This window comes from Vipera berus (genome assembly GCF_964194415.1).
Source record: "Vipera berus genome assembly, chromosome: 5".
Classification (NCBI taxonomy): Eukaryota; Metazoa; Chordata; class Lepidosauria; order Squamata; family Viperidae; genus Vipera; species Vipera berus.
The window spans coordinates 23,196,331-23,215,415 of NC_138207.1; the positions used below are offsets into that span (position 1 = coordinate 23,196,331).

At 40.9% G+C, this 19,085-nt stretch overlaps 2 protein-coding genes across 3 annotated transcripts in view; one reads left to right on the plus strand and one right to left on the minus strand.

Moving 5' to 3' along the window:
• Positions 1-1,194: 1,194 nt before the first annotated feature.
• GFM1 (G elongation factor mitochondrial 1) overlaps positions 1,195-19,085 on the minus strand; it is a 51,355-nt gene continuing 33,464 nt past the window's right edge. Inside the window, exons 14-18 of one of the 2 annotated variants that reach the window (XM_081329006.1) lie at positions 7,122-7,284; positions 6,452-6,596; positions 5,085-5,245; positions 3,399-3,452; positions 1,195-1,562 (exon numbers count right to left, since the gene is read on the minus strand). In XM_081329006.1, coding sequence (XP_081185132.1) covers positions 1,431-1,562; positions 3,399-3,452; positions 5,085-5,245; positions 6,452-6,596; positions 7,122-7,284 — 655 coding nt within the window. In that variant the 3' untranslated portion in view covers positions 1,195-1,430. Of the gene's footprint in view, positions 1,563-2,478; positions 2,655-3,398; positions 3,453-5,084; positions 5,246-6,451; positions 6,597-7,121; positions 7,285-19,085 lie in introns of those variants that run through there. The other variant, XM_081329007.1, reaches the window with a different exon arrangement.
• LOC308668811 (latexin-like) lies at positions 8,538-19,082 on the plus strand. Its single transcript, XM_081329008.1, has 6 exons — positions 8,538-8,928; positions 10,615-10,677; positions 11,677-11,854; positions 13,936-14,072; positions 15,248-15,310; positions 18,865-19,082. Exons 1-6 carry the CDS (start codon positions 8,626-8,628, stop codon positions 18,946-18,948), a joined length of 828 nt encoding a protein of 275 aa, XP_081185134.1. The 5' UTR covers positions 8,538-8,625; the 3' UTR covers positions 18,949-19,082.

Below are 19,085 nucleotides of genomic sequence, written 5' to 3' on the forward strand. Positions count from 1 at the left end.
AAAAAGGAAAAAAATAACTCATTCAGTACAACCAGCTCAAAATTTATTGCTATAGTGGCAAAAACAAAAATCCAGAACTGCACCTATGGTAGTTTTTGTAGCAGATGTGAGATGGGGTTCCCATCAATCGGCTAACTGCAGATCCATAAATGATGTGCATTTATTTATTTGTTTATAGCCCACCTTTATTATTTTCACAAATAAAGTTGCAAGCATATCCAACACACCTTCCTCCTCTTATTCTCCCTACTACAACAACCCTGTGAGGTACCATGTTCAAACTGAAATCAGATCCTAGAAAGTAGTGCTGGCAAATCACCTCTACTATTACCAGGAAAATGACATAGATATCTCCTTATGGATACCAGTTATGTCATATGAAAGCCAAAATTATTCATTCTCCTTGCCATCACATTAGGACAGTTATGAGAAAGCTTCTTGCTCTTAAGACTTTAAAGGAGACAAATAAAATGTCATTTGGCCCACTTAATTTATTTAGATAGCCCTACAGGCATGTAAAGTGCAACACTCCCAATAATACACAAGTAGATGTAGAAATTGCAATGCGGTCTTCACATGGAAGGTCTTGGGGAGGGACAAAATTCCATTCGTACAAGTAGGTTGCATTTTTGGGTGGGTGTTCCTCTGAAAGATCAGACATATTTCTTTGAAGGAAATAGACATTTTAATAATATCCAATGTCTGGCAACTGAAACAACATAACACTGCCTTGAGCTAATTTCAGTCAGTAACTGATGTGTCAGGCTCTCTAGAACCACTTCTCAATTTTTTTTTCAGGCATTAAAATATCATTTTTTTTTACTGGAAGTGAATTCCAAGGTATGGAAAAATTGTCAATAACATTAAAATATATTCTTTGCTTCTAGAAGAATGGAAAAGGGAAAAATCACTTTGACCCGCAATCTATCTTCAGGTATTATTAGAAAGTTAAACTTACTAGATAATCCTCAAATGTTCATTTTACATTACAGTCTGCCTTGTGTACTCAAGTTCAGAGTAAGGTTATTTAGTCTTCTTGTTCAGACTTGGTAGCGATTATCAAAAAACTCAGGCAGAGATCTGCTGATTCTCCTGCATTTGATTGTTTGATTAATTAAGGGAAGGCTTCAAACACCGAACAGAGGTATGCAGAGAGCATTATGGTGAGGTGTAAAGAAACAGAAAGATAACAAGAACATTGACAGCTTCATTTAATATCAAGCCCCTAAAACAAAACATTTTAATATAAATTAAGATGGTGATTCATTCATGGAATTTCTGTACAAACAACAGTCTTTTCACGACTTAATAAAGTCAAAACTTTGATTCAGGATGAAATTGGTCTGAATTTTCTTCATTTGTTCAATTGTAAATCTTTAACAAATATAGCTTGTGGGCAGTTTCTTGTATAGGACTGATCTGAAGGTGCATTAACCTTTGACCTTGCCCTTTTTCCCAGGAAGTTGTCCTGTTGCTTCAAGGTATTGGTTAATTAATTCTTCCTGTGTATTCGATGAACAGGGTTGGTATTTTGTGTATTCCATTGTGTATTCCCCTTTTCCCTGAAGAGAAAATATTCTCATATTATGAATAATTTAAACAATTTATCAATTACTGAATGGTAAAGAGCTAGCTTTCATATATTATATGGTAGAAGAGAAATTTATAAGCATAGTATCTGATAACTGGACTAGCAACTGAGTTTACAATTCCAAAAAGCATTGCAGTTCTTTGAAATACATACACTCCTAGAGATAAAAGGTGCTGGTAATGACCTACAAAGCCCTACATGGCATGGGTCCGGATTACCTACGGCAGCACCTGCTGCCGGCATCAACCTCCCTCCGTCCAGTGCGCTCCCACAGAGAGGGCCTCCTCAGGGTGCCTCCGATCAGAGAATGTCGATTGGTGGCCCCCAGGGGGAGGGCGTTCTCTGTGGGCGCGCCAGACCTGTGGAACCGCTTGCCGGTTGAGCTCCGGATGGCCCCCGACCTTCGCTCCTTCCGGCGTGATTTAAAAACTTATTTATTTGAACAATCTGGCCTGGTCTGATGGGTTTGGGGTTGGATTTAGTTTTAACACAGTTTTATTATTGTATTATATTGGGCATAATTATTTAATTCTTTTTAACTCTTTTTAACTTTTGTATTTATATTTTGATATTTATTGCCCTGTACACCACCCTGAGTCCTTCGGGAGAAGGGCGGTATAAAAATTTAATAAATAAATAAATAAAATAAATAAAAAGCTAGCTTTTCAAATCAGCTCCCAAACTTCCTATATTCACATCTTGGTCTCTGAAGCGCTCTTTTTCCCTTCACTTTCTCTTCTCATTCCTTTTAACCAAGGGCAATATAAAAGGTTTGAACCAAAAGGCAGAATCCAGTCATTTGTTTATTTATTTACTGTATGTGCTCCCCATCTTGTCTAGAGGCCACCTTGGGTGGTTTACAAACATTTACCTGTCCCTGTGGATCATCGGGCACAGGTAGTTGTGATTCAAATGAACCAATCAAAGCCATCCAACTAGCACTCACTGTTCTTCACCAGGAGTCAACACAAAGGGGGAAAAATAGGTGTGGGCAAACAAGAGCTTCTGCACAAACGTTAAGATCTGTTTATGCTATTTTTGCCCAAATCCATATTTTTTTTCCCTTGAAGGGGAAACGAGGCAAAAGAAAAAAAATATATGAGCCTTGATGCTCGCTGAGCTTGCTTGTTTTCTTACAGACATTTCATTACCCAAACTTGATAACATCATCAGTGCAAGTAAGGAGTGCAGTTTGCTGTCAGTTTATATTCTAGTGCAGAGGTAGCTGGCTCAGGAATTCTGGGAGTTGAAGTCCACGAGTCATAAAAGAGCCAAGGTTGCCTACCCCTGTTCTAGTGGCTTGCCTCTCAGTGTTGGTGGGGGTGGTCTTAGAGTCTTAGAAAAATGGGCTTGGAGTGGCTAACCATGCCAGAAATGTGAAGCCCTATTACTCAAATGGGTAACAGACCAGATGAAAATCTGAGGCGGCCAGGGTAAAGACTCATCATCTCTTCTCTAAATTATTCAGTCTCATTTCCTAGATATTCCTTCTTTTTTCTGCTAGGTTCCTTTCTACATATTTCTTTAGCTTCTCTTTCCTTCCTGGATCTCTCTTCCTACTTTGTGACTTTAGGTAAAGGTAAAGGTTCCCCCGCACATGCGTGCTAGTCGTTTCCGACTCTAGGGGCCGGTGCTCATCTTTGTGACTTTAAACACAATTAATTACTCAGTTTCAGAAGCGGCCTCTATACCAAAACTTTAAAAAAAAAGTGTATCCTACGGTAAAAATGATCTGAATGAGATAATCATAAATGCTGGAAAACTGTAACATTTCTTTAACAAATCCAGAAAGTATCCGCTCACTTACCTCTGTACATGACCTTAGTTCTGTAGCATATCCAAACATATTGTTCAATGCCACCTAAGGAAAAAGAGAGAATTGGTAATAACCGCTTCTCTTAATTACAACTTGGGGTTTACAAGTTACTTAACGCACCTACCACTAACTGCACGGTAAAGTTTAGCTTCTTGGGATAGGTTCAAGGCATGATATGCAGCTCCCTCATTCTCTGTTTGTAACTTGATTAATAACAAAGAATCTCATGACACTTTAAACATAAAAGTTATTGATAATAACTGCATCTGCTGTATGAACTGTAAGATTAAACACCCAGGTTTCCTCTTCTGAGGATTCTGGCTCAGAGATTGTGTGAACCAAGCCAAGTAATCCGAATTTCTTGTGTCATAAAAATACAACCCGGATGGTCTCTTCCACACATCATTCATCTGAGAGCATTAGCAAATGAACTTTAAATAACAAAAGTACCAAAATGAACAGTTATACCTACTTTTATTGAAGTTATTTATTTATTATGGCCATACACAGAAAGCCGAGTGTCTACTGCATTGGCTGTAGGTATTTGGCAGCTGACAAGACCCAGAAGCAGCCACCATGGGGCTTCCCAGCCAAGATGAATTAGCCCGTGACATCATCATTGCCCAAGGAATGGCCAATGGGAGCTCACCTCTTCTATCCCTGCAGGTTCCCACCAAAATGATAACTATTTATCTACCTGCATTTTTCAAACTTTCAAACTGCTAGGTGGGCAGGAGCTGGAGCCTGGGGTGGGAGTTCACCTCACCATGCAGTACCCAGATCTCAAACTTGGGCTTGATGATTGTCAAACCTTCATGCTAACCATAGAGCCACCATGCCCCTTTTATTAAAATTCTTAATAAACATAGTAAAAAAAACTAATACAAACTAAACTAGAAGGAAAAAAAGGAAAAGAAAAAAAATAGGAAAGATGACAGCAACAAACATAAAAATAAACATGTGGCTTCCAATCTTCATTACACTGAGCATAAACTAACAACTTTTCATCCACTTTTTAAAAGTACAAACAATAAAGAACACTTCTCCTATTCTAATTTTTATCTATTATGAAATCCAGAAATCATTATCTTTTCAGTATCAGTCTTGATTCAGAAAAAAAATAATCCACTAGGAGTTACCGGAAATATCAAACAAATAATTTATCTGATTAAACAGTCCAACTTTATATTCCTTCGTTTCGCTCTTCACAAATCTTAACCTTTAAGGTCTCTAATATGGATAAGGTGATTAAACTGAACATTTCTAAATGTGATTAGAAAGTGAGTTGGTACGGCTTAATGTCCTTATGTAAAAGCCGTGCTACTAATGAAAGTAAAGACGTTGCCTTCCTTGGTTCTTGGCACTCAAATCCACAAGAGACTGTTTATGGTTTTCTCACAAGAAGCTGCTGCCAGGCGTACTCATGACTGATCTCCTTATTCTCTGGAGAGCTTCAAAAGACCAGCCTACTCACTGGGGTCTCATTCTTCACAGCAATTGTTGTTTCTGCTTATTTATGGAGATGTCTTCTGTTGGCCATGTCTCACAGCAGAAGCCCACGGCAGGTATTTCAATGACTTAACTGTTCAGATTTGTTACAGAAAGTGTTTTGATAAATAGATACGAATGAAGTAATTATTTGAACAGTAACTTTAGATGACACTCAGTAGTACATACCTCAGCAGTGAGAGCAAAATAGTCTTCAGCTGCCTCCTGCCCTGTGATAACACCATGACGGCGATTAATTCCAGCCATGACTGGTCCTTGGAATTCAGCTGGAGCTACGACTTCCACATCCATAATGGGTTCAAGGATACATGTTGCTGCCTCTTTCAGAGCTGAGTTAAAAAGGAAGGGACGATACACCGCCTATACAGCCACATGCCTTTTTATATTTACTATTTAACACACATACTCACCTTGTGGTGAGATGGGCGGCAAGTAAATTTAATATATTTATAATATATATAAATGAATGAATGAATGAATGATATATCTACATAGATCTGCAGCATGTAAAGACTTGTTTTCAGTTCAGGCTGAGTAATAATAAAAGACATTATTTGTAAAGAACAGTTGCATGAAATACCTCAAGACAGGCAGTTTTATGGCCATGCCTATTAGAGGAAGCAGAATATAAATAGTGAACAGTCCATCTAGAACACGGGTGTCAAACTCACCACGTATCGTGACTTTTTTCACATTGCCGGAGCTGGGGTGGGTGCAACCGGCCCGTGGGCCAGCAGTTTGACACCCCTGATCTAGAATCAAGAGGGATTTCCCTTGCTGAAGATTTTGAAATGAGCATCAGGTGACAGTTTGTTAAACACTGCTTAGTGGATTCCTGTTTCAATAGAGAGCTGCATTAGATGATCTACAAACTCTTCTAACACCTACATTCAATCATTTTATGAAATTTACATCCACATATTAATATAAAACCCAAATATGTTTGTTTCAAAGTCAAACAACAAGATGAGAGAAATCATGACAAGCAGGTCTAAATAGGAAAGAAATGAAATTCTTCAGAACATAAAGACAAATCTAAAGTCATAAGAAAGGTAAAGTGGTAGATAGCAATAAAATGAAAGAACTAGACGCATGATCTGTGGGTTGGTTGGCTAGAAAGAACTGTCTTTAAGTATTTATATAAATATATAAATTGGGATTGTAACTGTTGTTGCTAAGCAATGGGGTTATTAAATAACCACATCCAATTTTATGACCTTTTCAGTCATTAAGAGAAACACTATGGTCATTAAATGAATCATACAATCATTAAGCAAATCAGACTTCCAAGATTGGCCTTGCATGTTGGAAATCACCTGGGAAATTGCAAATGGCAATTTTGATCACACGATGGTAGAGATACTGTAATGGTCATAAGTGTAAGGACCAGATGCTTTTTCAGCACACTTGTATCTTCGAACAATCATTAAGTGAATGGTCATTAAGTTGAAGACTACCTGTATAAGTATTGTGGATAAATTATAAAGAATAGTACACGCAAGAGAGAAAGGGTTTGAAAGAAAATTTCTTCATACCTTGTCTCATGGCACCTTCAGCAGCTCGGATGAAAGAAATTTCATTAGAATCCACCATGTGAGAAGCTCCATCCTCCAAGACGAATCGGATCCCTGAAATCTTGTAACCTGTTAATGGGCCTTTCTCACATGCATCACGGAAACCCTATAAAACATAAGATAGCCCTTTACTGCTATATTTTTTACTATAAGAAACTGGCCCACATTAAAAATTATATTCTATTGCCAGCTCTCAAAAGAAAGCATACATCTACATCTCTCTCTCTCTCTCTCTCTCTCTCTCTCTCTCTCTCTCTCTCTCTCTCTCTCACTCACACACACACACACACACACACACACACTGCTGACTCTTAGAGACCACATAAATATTGTAAAATCAGGTTATTGCAAAAAAGAAATGAGCCATTTGCATGGTTTAAAATCCTAAGTGAGGGATGAACTCAAGCCCTATAATGGTCTCCCCATATATCTACAACTTCCAAAAACTGCTGGTGTTTGCTTAAAATTTGGGATCTAATTTTTATCATTCTGACTTGAAAAGAAATCTCACCATCCACTAGAATTGTAACTCAAGGCAATTATACTCTGAAAGAAAAATTATAACAGTACTAGTCTACAATACTGTCTGGTTCATAGTTAATATAACAAAACTGAAATAAGTATATATTACCTTTTCAATAGCAGGCAGAAACTGTTTTGGAACATTTGTCCCAATTGTTTTGTCACAAAATTCCAGTTTTGTATAATTCTCTGGATCTAGAGGCTCCAGATACCCTATAACTTTTCCATACTGGCCTGCCCCACCAGACTGCTTTTTATGAGTATAATCAAACCTGCAAAAAATGCAAACATTATGTTGCAGTCAAATCACATCTGTTCTGGTTATTTAATACTATGTGTAATGGTTATGTTGGCAAGCAGCTTTTCTCTGTGTGATCAGCACTGATCTTCAGACGTGCAGGCAATTATCAAATGCAATTTTTTTTACACAAGTCAACAGTCCAGGGTCCCTTTCCGGTTGTGATATGTAATAATAATAAATAATAATAAACCTTTATTGTCAAAGTACAACATGTGTACATTGAGATTAGCTGAGCCTCCCCCCCCAGTGCTCTCTCCCCCCAACACACAGTGACAACAAACCCTCCATCCTACCACACCATGTGAACCAACTACACCACACACGGGCCTCCCAAGTCAATTCTGCATAAGTTCACAGAGATTATGTCCCATTCAAAAGCCTAAAAGCCCATGGATAAAAGCTGTTTTTCAGACTGTTGGTACTGCTGGCTATACTCCTATATCTCCTACCGGATGGTAGGAGAGTAAAGAGATACCGTCCAGGGTGTGAGTCATCCCTGAGAATCTTCCTCACTCTTACTACTCTTAGTACTCCTGTATTTTTATATTAAGACATTTCATTTTAAAAAAACATTGGTTTTGGAGGAGGGGGCACCAGGAAGATGTTATGTTTATATATACTGCAGGTTATTATCACCTATAAATAACGAGGGAAGAAAACAGATTTACAGTGCCTTTGGTTTGAGTGAGAAGCTAATAAGAGAATTAAGCAGAATTTCTCTCTTTGGGCAGAACTGAATGGAAGGATGATTAAATGAACGTGTTGACAGCGTGATTGCACTTTGGGGAAAGCTTGGGTAGAAAGCAAATCCTGCTTGTTCGGAGGCCTCAAGCGACAAGCCCAATATTTGCTTTTCTCAGGGCAGAGTCCACAGCCCTCCCCGTCCGCTCATCACTTCCCACAACAGCTCGGCGATGTGGGCCTGGCTAAGAGGGAGCACAGCCCGAAGCCGTTGGACGAGCTCGGCTTGCTCCGCCCGGGAAAACGCAGCTGCAGCGCCGACGGGGAGGGCAGGAGCACCCGGGGGCCAAGCGACCTCTGGTCCTAAGCAAACATTCTCCGGGATGGGCTGTCATTCTTTGCCCTCTGGCTGCAAATCCCTTTGGAGAGTATTTAATGGCCAGGAAGAAGCAATTAAGCCCCCAAAGCCGGAAAGGATCGTCTCGTTATTCTTTCTAGAGCCGACGCCGCCCAAGAGGAGTTTGGCAAAGGAATCTGACCTAAATGGTCTCCGAACCGCCGCCTCTTTCCTAAGCTGGGACCGATTCGGGGCTCCTGCAGCGAAGCCGCGGTCGGATCCAAGCCCGCAGAGATGCGGACCCTTCGCGGCCCAGGAGCCGCCGCTCGGCTCCTCCAGCTGCTGCTTCCGGCTTCCCTGGTGCTCGCCCACCCGGAATGGCCGCTGTGCGCCGCAGCCGGCTCCGCCCAGGCGCTCCTCGGGAAGCCTTCTCGCGGCGGCGGCGGCGAAAAACTCTCCCCGAGCGCCATGGAGATCCCGCCGTCCCATTACCCGGCCAACAGAGCCGCCAGCGTGGTGCTCCACTACATCGCCTATCAGCGCGGCAGCCCGCACAGGCTCTTCGAAATGGGGCAAGTGAGTCAAGCCAGCCTGGAGGTGAGCCCGGAAGGCAGGCAGGCAGGGAAGGAGGAAAAGGCGCGGGCTCAGGCCGGCAGCACCGCGCCCGGCTAACTTACAGCCGGCACCAAAAACCGGCAGTCACGGCAGAGTTAACAGACCTGCCACGAGCAGGCGGGAGAGAGTCCCGAGAGGGCAGACCTGACAGGGGAGGCTTTGGCCTTTGAGCCGGAGGCGACTCCCTTCCTGGGGAAAAACAAAACAAAATGAACCTTTCCCCCTCGTCCCAACTTCTCTCCTCGCCCACCATACGAATCCAATTTTCAATTTTTAAGCCCCTTCAACTCAGTACATTTATTATTTATTTTATTTTATTTTAATTCCATTTATATCCCGCCCTTCTCCGAAGACTCAGGGCGGCTTTACAAACTTAGCAGGAGCCTTCATTCTATGTATATGCCTGCTTATTAGGGCTTTCACACACACCCCTCCCAAGCGGCATTATTACAAAGTCAGCTTATTGCCCCCAACAATCTGGGTCCTCATTTTACCTACCTCGGAAGGATGGAAGGCTGAGTCAACCTTGAGCCTGGTGGGACTCGAACCTGCACTAATTGCAGGCAGCTGGTGTTACTTAAGGAGGCATTAGCCCACTGCTCCACCAAGGTTCTTATATCATACATCATCCCTTAATGCAGGGGTGTCAAACTCAATTTCATTGAGGGCCGCATCAGCACTGCAGTTGCCCTCAGGGGGCCGGGTGGGTGTGGCCTACTGGGTGGGCGTGGGTAGAGTGCGTATGGCCTACCGGGTGGGCATGGCCAGCTCTACAAGGGTGTCTGTGGGGGCCTGGGCAGGAGTGGGACAGATCTCTGGCAGAAGGAGGGTCTCTGGGCCAGGGCCAAGGCAGCGGGGGCCGTTCCCTCACTGTTTCCAGGATGGCTTCGCGGTCCACATGAAACCACTTCGCGGGCCGGATCCGCCCCCCCCCCAGGCCTTGTGTTTGACATGTCTGCCTTAATGGGATTTCAACAGCTACAATCATTGCATTTCCCAGAGCCCGGTAAATAGCAGTAGCGCTTAAAACATATGTAGGGGCTTTACAGGCCTTTCGAAGTAGTTTGCAGAGTCACCCTATTGCCCCTCCCCCCCAACAATCTGGGTCCTCATTTTCCCCGACCTTGGAAGGATGGAAGTCTTGAGTCAACCTTGAGCAGGTGAGACTTGAAATGCCAAACTGCTTGGCAGTCGGCAGAATTAGTCTGCAATACTGCATTCTAACCACTGCCCTACCATGGCTCTTCAAATTGAAAATATCAATGGGAAACATTTTTTTTTTTTTAAAAACCAAACATTGTTACAGTTGTTTGCGTTCAATAAATAACGATACTGATCTGGGACTATACCCTCACAGCCCAATCATACTTATTGAGGTTATGGGGTTTGTAGTCCTCAAAACACATTAAAACACAAGCTGGAAAGGATGGAATAAGTGTACCATGTGCTTATCCTTGCAAGGTTGCCACACTATGAATTTCATAAACACAACAGAATTCTAAAGAATCACTTTTATGACAGTTCACTTTGTTTTTCAGTAAACGGCTTAACTTAAGGCTTTACACCTTTCCCTTCCTGTTTTCAGTAATAAACCCATACAGATAAAGAATAGCAAGCTCTACCAACATATTCAAGGTAAGCAATGTAATAATTCTCTTTTTATTTTAGGACATTCCAGGTACTGGGCATAAATACCACCTTAGGTTTGAAGTGAAAGAAAGTATTCAGAATGTAAGTTTGTGTCTTATATTGTCTTTAGTATAAACTGGATGACCTTTAAGGACTGACATAGATGCTGGAGCCCTAACCTGCCTCCCCACCCCAAATAAACATACATAATGTGGGCAGCCCTGCCCCAAATCACTATTTTGAAGCTACTATTAGGAATGAGGGAAGCTATTTTGAGAAAGGCAAAGGGGAAGGCTTCTGGGGTGTGTGTTTATGGATGCATGTCTGTAGGGGTTGAGGTTAAAATCTTTCCTCTTTTCTAAGCCAACTTCCTCATAATCATAGGTTGGAAGTGTCTTCTAATCTAATCTACTACCTATTTAGAGCAGGAATCCTCAAATCACCCACCCTCTCGTGGTTGCCGATAGCAATACTGGTGGTGAAAAACTGTCTGTGTGAGGGAGAGCAAATTCAAAGCTGTTGTAATTTATTAGTCATGTTTTATGGCCTAAGCTCACATATGTGGTTTATTATATAATGGCAATTAAAACAAAAACAAAGGTCCTTGTTCTTCTCAATCTAGAAGTGAAGGCCTAAAGCCACTCCACCCTTCCCAAATCTCTATTCTCATCTAATGCAAAACGACTTTAAAAAACTAGGACTTGGTGTGATGTGATCTCATTTAATTTTTTGTTTAATGGATGCCTTACATATACCATCAGGTTCTTGCTAATGAATCATCCCACAACATAAGGTGGAGGATAAATATGAAATGACATCTTATCTTTTTTACATAAATGGTTCTAGTGACATGACAGAGCAGAAAGGAATAGCAGAACAGAATCCAACATAGAAGGCTATTGTAAACCTTTCAGCCTTTTATTATTACCCACAAACCTTAAAATTACCAAGGTTGAGCAACATTGCTGTAAAGTAAGATTTGATCTATCTCAATCAGATGGCATCAGGTTTACTGTGAATTAAAATAAAGCCAAATGGCAATTCCATGCTGCTAGCAATACCTACAGAAGTTTTAAACTGGTCTAATTATTTCTGCAACAGGGCAGCTCCCTGAATTGCACAGCTGAGATACTTTATCGTCATGGTGAGACACCTGTTGCTCCTGAAATACATTATGCTATGGAAGGGGAGTTTGAGACACATTCAAAGGAAGCAGACAGCATATTCTACAACAGAATTCAGAACCTGTCCGAGCCATTAGAGACCAAAAATATACCAGGTAAACTCAATGTTGCCATTTCAAATGTTGCATTCTGAAGTTAAATAACATCTGCAAATGTTTTCAAATAACCAATGAGGGAGGACCTTAAACACATAACTATTACAGTGTATAAGGTAAAGGTAAAGGTTCCCCCACAAGTCGTTTCCAACTCTAGGTGCCGGTGCTCATCAAAGCCGAAGAGCCAGCGTTTGTCCGAGGACGTCTCCGTGGTCATGTGGCCGGCATGACTAGACGCCAAAGGCACACGGAACACTGTTACCTTCCCACCGTAGCGGTCCATATTTTTCTACTTGCATTTTTACATGCTTTCGAACTGCTAGGTTGGCAGAAGCTGGGATGAGTAACAGGTGCTCACTCTGTCACACGGCACTCGGGATTCGACCCGCCAAACTGCCGACCTTCTGATCGACAAGCTCAGCGTCCTAACCCACTGAGCCACCGCGTCATTATTACAGTGTATCTTCCTACCTAAAAGCTGATAGGGAGCTCCAGAGATTCTTTCCTTTCTCTTTAATGGAAGGTTTTGTATTTTTCTTTTCCAACAGACAAAGTTCTATAGTCCTGACCATATTCCTGTTCACTGGGATGTGTGGCCATTTCCTGCATGCGCACGCATATTTTTATGAGATCTTTGCATCTATTGACACTTTTCCTTTTAAAAAATATTGTTCTGTTTTATTTCATTTCTGCTGTCTGTCTAAATATGGTGAGAATGAGATCTGACTTTTGTTTGAACCAGTCGGAGTTATCATGATACAGTCCCTTTGAAAACTGTGTTTTGATATATGGAAATACATAAACAGTAAGGTTTGCATTGTGATATCTTAGCCTTTTCTTAAAATCCATAAATGAGCAACAATATATAAATGTATTACTTGCATTTCTGACTACAGTGTTTTTGTTTTTTTTCTTAGTAACAAACCAGGAGTCTTAAAAAGTGAATCCTGGTCCCTGCATACTTATGTCATGGTAAATCTATTGCTTTAGTAAAAAAATACCAGATTTTTTTTTAAAATTCCAGAAGATTAACATGGCCATATAGACTATATTGCCCAGATTTGTCAGATGTTTCATTTTTAAGGGAGTAGCACTCCTCCAGACAAAATTGGTGGGCTATCTGGGAGCACTCCTCTAAAAGCAAATGGCAACCTTGACCAGATGGGCTATTGCAAGGATTTGTCTTGTGTGCCAATTGAATCCACTTCCTGGACCAGGGTGGGGTGGACTGGGTTCTGCTCATGTCTTAATCATTTCTCAATTGGATTACTGCATTGTGCTCTATGTTGAGTTGCCTTTGAAGCCATACTTGATAGGGGGGTGAGATTACTTGCTGCATCGTCTGGTCTCTAATGTTTCTAGCTGTTCCAGATCCAACAGAATGGGAATGATTGAAATCCCTTCCATTAAACCCTATAATCTTACAGGACCTTCTTTGTCATGATTGCTGCCCTACAGAACAACTTTACCCTTGAGATCTGGAGAGTCCTGACTCTCTCAGTCTTTCAGAAGGCTGAGAAGTCCTGGGTTTTTTTCCCTCATGCATCAGGTCAGGATATGTGTATATGTGGGGAGGTATCCGTTATATGTTTTGTGAAATTGCTATTACGAAAACTTAGGATATCTTTTTTCTCTCCACTGGATTTTTAAAAAACTTATAGTGGATTTTTAGTAAGGTGTTCAACACCCAGTATTATACATTTCAGTTAGGCAGCCATATAAATTTTCTAAACAAATAAACAGAAATTATTTATGGTCTTAGCAGTGATGCAAAACAATAATCATATTTGGCTGTAGCATGTCTGTAGCTATTAGAATTATAAGTACCTCCAATATGGATCTTAAGATTAATACATGTCCACATAGTTCTGGCCATCCAGACTTAGTTTTTTCTTTTTTCAATAGTTATTTCAGCTACATGGCTATTAGATCAAAGTCCAAGTTCCAGATACACAAGAAAGAATGCATGTTGCATACCCAGATAAATTTTACTAATGCGTGCATATTCACAATACTGCGCCTAGCTCTGCATTTTTTCTGTTTCAAGATTTATTTAGTACAACTTTTTCTTATATTTCCAGATAACGATGGAAACATGACAGCAGAAATGAAGCCTCTTTTCAACTTAGGCAAGGTTGCCGCAGGATATATAATGTGGCAGAATTCAACAGAAAACACTTGGTACAATATGATTCAAATTCAAAACGTCAAACAAATCGTAAGTCAAAGTCTTAACCGATTTCAATTAGTTTCTTCCCCCCCAAAAAAAACCCCTGCTTCTCACTTATACGTTATGACTGTTTTAAGAATACCAACCTCACTATTTATGACTCAAAAATTGCTAACTCATTTCCCCAGAGCAAAAATAATGCAATTGTCCAGAGTCTCACTTGACAGTGAGACGGGCAGCATAATAAATTTAATAAAAAAAATAAACTTTAAAAAAATACGGAGCCAAAAAATAACAAAGTCATGATATTTTACACTCCCCTCTAGAGAAATCAGGGACTCACAAATTACAAGATCCATCAGCTCAGGAAAGACTAACAAAATGCCAGAGAGGAAAAGGTGAAAAGGTGAGCAGAGGTTTACAGGTTAGTTGCAGAAATCTTGAAGACCAAAACTAGGCCACAGGCCAGACATTTTCACCCCAGCTTAAAAAGAACATTTCTGAGTACTCTGCTCCATTTTACCTTTAATTTTGTTTTGTTCTTTTATAATAGGGCTGTACAAATTTTCTGGACTGATTGTTGCACATTTATTTTCAATTTGGTAACAGGTTACTTGAGGTTGGGAATAATACCAAAAGCAAACAGGAGACTGTAGCACAGTGCTACCTTTTTAAAAAAACAAAACAAAACAAAACAAAAATGTTCTGTTTTCCCCTGAAACTATAAGGAATATGAGGTCACAAAAATCCAGTAAACCAAGGAGTCAGTCCCTAATGATTTAATATTATGACAAAATAAAGGGTCATAAAATAATAAGCAAAAATAACCAATTTGCTGGGATAAGACTAGAATGTTTCTCAATAAAAGACTCTGGGTTTTTTAAATTTGCAAACCATAGTTCAGGGGTGTCAAACTGCTGCCCCACGGGCCGGACGCGTCGCCAGGAAACTGCGCCCACCCCATTGCCGGCAATGGGAAAAAAGCTCCGATACGTCGCACGACGTCATGAGTTTTGACATGTCTGCCATAGTTGCTTGAGCCAGTAGAAATTTTTTTTAAACGTGGGGGCTTTGCACCTAACCTTGCATGACTAAAATAAAGGAAAACTAAATCTCTTCTGATTATTCAGTTCCCAAATATACATTCTGTGTATTATATATAATTATCTCCATTTAACTGAGAACTGTAGTTGCTGAACTCATTTTCTCTTTTATGGTTTCAGAAAAGAAATGATGACTATCTTGAATTTTCCTATGAGGTTTTATTCCATGATATTGCCTCCCAGGTAAGTAATATTTTGAAAAAGTTTTTTTTTTAAAAAGGCACAGTGGAAGTTATACATCTTATTTTCATATAACAACAACACTGGAGTATCCAGACAATAGTCAAGGACACTAAACTGGACAGAAATGGTTCCAAAATAGGAAGCAATGATGTACAGAATAGTCCTCAACTTACAATAGCAGTAAGACTTATATACTGCTTCACAGTGCTTTACAACACTCTCTAAGCCAGAGGCCCCAACCCCCGGTCCATAGACCAGTACTGGGCCACAGCATGCCCACAACCGGTCCGCACAAACAAGCAAAGTCCCATCTGTGGGATGCAGGCAGCACACAAAATCACGCACTCTGGTCCACAGTAAATCCTTTCTCCACAGAACCAGTCCCTGGTGCCCAAAAGGTTGGGGACCTTGCACTAAGCGGTTTACGGAGTCATCATATTACCCCCAACAATCTGGGTCCTAATTTTACCAACCTCGGAAGGGTGGAAGGCTTGAATCCACCTTGAGCTGGTTGGACTCAAACTTGAACTCCTGGCAGTGAAGAGTGATTTAGCCTGCAATACTGCATTCTACAAGAAATTAAAAGACGCTTGCTCCTGGGGAGGAAAGCTATGACAAATCTAGACAGCATACTAAAAAGCAGAGACATCACCCTGCCAACAAAAGTGCGTAAGGTCAAGGCTGTGGTTTTCCCAGTTGCAATGTATAGCTGTGAAAGTTGGACCATAAGAAAGGCTGAGCGCCAAAAAAATTGAGACCTTTGAACTATGGTGCTGGAGAAGACTCCTGCGAGTCCCTTGGACTGCAAGGTGATCAAACCGGTCAGTACTAGACAAGATCAACCCTGACTGCTCTTTAGAAGGCCAGATCCTGAAGCTGAAACTCAAATACTTTGGCCACCTAATGAGAAGGAAGGACTCACTGGAGAAGAGCCTAATGCTGGGAAAGATTGAGGGCAATAGAAGAAGGGGACGACAGAGAATGAGGTGGCTGGATGGAGTCACTGAAGCAGTAGGTGTGAGCTTAAATGGACTCCAGAAGGTGGTAGAGGACAGGAAGGCCTGGAGGAACGTTGTCCATGGGGTCTCGATGGGTCAGACATGACCTCGCAACTAACAACAACAACAACAACTGCATTCTAACTGCTGTGCCACCAGGACTCCTACAACCTCAACTGGAAGCAGAATTTCTGTTGTTAAGTGAGTCATGCTCAATTTTAAGGTTTGATTGCCATGGTTGTTGAGTGAATCACTGCAGTTATTAAGAGACTCACACAGGTGTTAAACCAAATCCAGCTTCCTCCCATTGACTTTGCTTGTTGGAAGCGAATTGGGAAGGTCCCAAATGGTTACCAGATGACCCTGGGAAGCTGCTAACATTGAAAACACATCCCAGTTGCCAAGCACCCAAATTTTGATCATGTGACCATGGGGAAGGTGCAACGGTCATAAGTATGAGAATTGCTCATTAGTCACTTTTTCAGAGCTGCTATAACTTTGAATGGTTGTAAATCGAGGACTTCCTGTAGCCTGTACTCTAAGTGCAGTATGATCTGATCCATGCCCAGCAACAAGTAAGAGCAAGATAGCCCGAAGAACAAGATAACACTCTTACTCTAGTCAAAAGCAGATCCCAGCATTTGTTTGCAGAATGGGAATGGGGCTTAATGCTAGCATTCAATGAGAGGGCAAAAAAAGCATGGAATATTTTGGCTTTTAAACCATCTGTATTATCCAAACAAAGCCCCACAAGACCAGAGCTGTGAGTTCTATTGTAACAAATCTAAACTTGACAGGGAACTCATGGCAATTATTGGGAAGAACAGCAGGGATTGAATAAGATGCCCAAGTCCAGAGAACAGTCAAACTGAATGTATTAACATCAGTTTCAAAATTCATGTTGCACTGATCAAAGATGTCTTGGTAGGGAATCTAAATGCTTGTAAGGATTCCATTTTTCAAACTAGCAGTTACAGGACTGAGTTGAGGACCAAAAAGGACCTCAGCTGAGTTGAAGACCGAAATTTAACCAAAGATGAATATTGTTTATTTTCCTGAACTGAATCTTGGAAACTAGAAATTCTATTTTTTTTAAATCCCATTTATATCCCGCCCTTCTCCGAAGACTCAGGGCGGCTCACAATCTAAGAAGCATAAATCAATGTGCTTAGCAATAGCCTTCATTCTATGTATATGCCTGCTTATTATGGCTTTCATCCCCGCCCCCAAGTGGCATTTTTACAAAGTCAGCTTATTGCCCCCAACAATCTGGGTCCTCATTTTACCTACCTCGGAAGGATGGAAGGCTGAGTCAACCTTGAGCCTGGTGGGACTCGAACCTGCACTAATTGCAGGCAGCTGGTGTTACTTAAGGAGGCATTAGCCCACTGCTCCACCAATGCTCTTGGTGTGCATTCGAAGTTTTTTCCCCTAGCTAGTCACAGGAATTCACTGTTGAGTATTCCCAATGTCAGGCCTGGTATAGCAAACAGAAAAGTGTGATCTCTTCCCTGTTAGGGAAGTAGGCTTCCAAGACCTGGCTATTTCAAAGGGCCTTTATAATAGTGGTGAATACTTGACTGCCTCCTCAAGATATAGCAACAGTTGTGGCTGGGTTATGTTAGTTACAAATCCTGCTGACTGGATATGCTCATATATTTTATCTAAGTATTACTACATGCCCCTAGTACTTTAAAAAAACTGAACTCTAGAATAAGTGCTGCTGCTCAGAGTTGAACATATCTGAGTGGCACATAAGCCAGAGTAATCAATCATCCTGCTGGGTTTAGCCCAATGTTCAATCCTGTCAAGGACATTTTGAAATATGACTTTGCTCTCTAAAGCTTTAGCCACTCGTTCCCTTTTAGTGTCATATGCAGGCGGAGCCCTTTGGTAAGATGTGAGTTAATTGCAAGGTTAGAGCAAAGTCCACCTCCTATGCTTTTCCTAAAAACATCATAGCATTACAAGATAATGCCAGCCAGGGAACTCACTTTCATGCAATCATGAAATATGGGAAGACTCAGCAGTGGTACTGCATATTGTTCAGAAAAGGCAGTGGGAACTGAAATAGCAGATGTACAAAGGACAAGAGTGGATACACACATACACACACGCAAGCACACAAACAGAAAAAACATACACATTTTCATTCAATTTTCATTATCCGCACAAAGTTTAACTATTTTGCATCCTGGAACAAACTAGAGCAGCCTTGCAAACTTTTTGTTTCACAATTCAAAAGCCTAAGAGCACATTTGCATTACAGATCTGAAAATATAGCCTTCAAATAAAAGTGTATCAGACATTGTTTTAGGATGTTTTTTTCTGTGAACCTCATTCTGAATTATCCTGGTCTACAGCTCAATAATTTTTATGAATAGGAAAAAAGAGGTAGGAAAATCGGAAAGAAATGGAACATGGCATAAAGTACCCCCCCCAAAAAAACAAAAAAACCCAGAACCTTGTTTTGGTTCCATGCTCAGAAATAAAATACACTTCCCAGATTTCCCTAAAACTTGGATAGTTCTAATATTTCATGTTCTCTATTTGCAGGAAATTATTCCTTGGCACATGCAAGTTCTATGGCATCCACAGCATGGAGTGAAAGTAGCAGAGAATAGTCGCCAGTCAAAGTGATTTTAATTAATTCTTGCAGGTTATTGAACTAATGAGGTGAAAACAGCTACAAATAGCCAATAAAATTACTTCTTGGAGGTTTCTGACACCCTTCCAATTCTGCATATCCTCCAAGAACCTAAGTAAATACCCTCGGA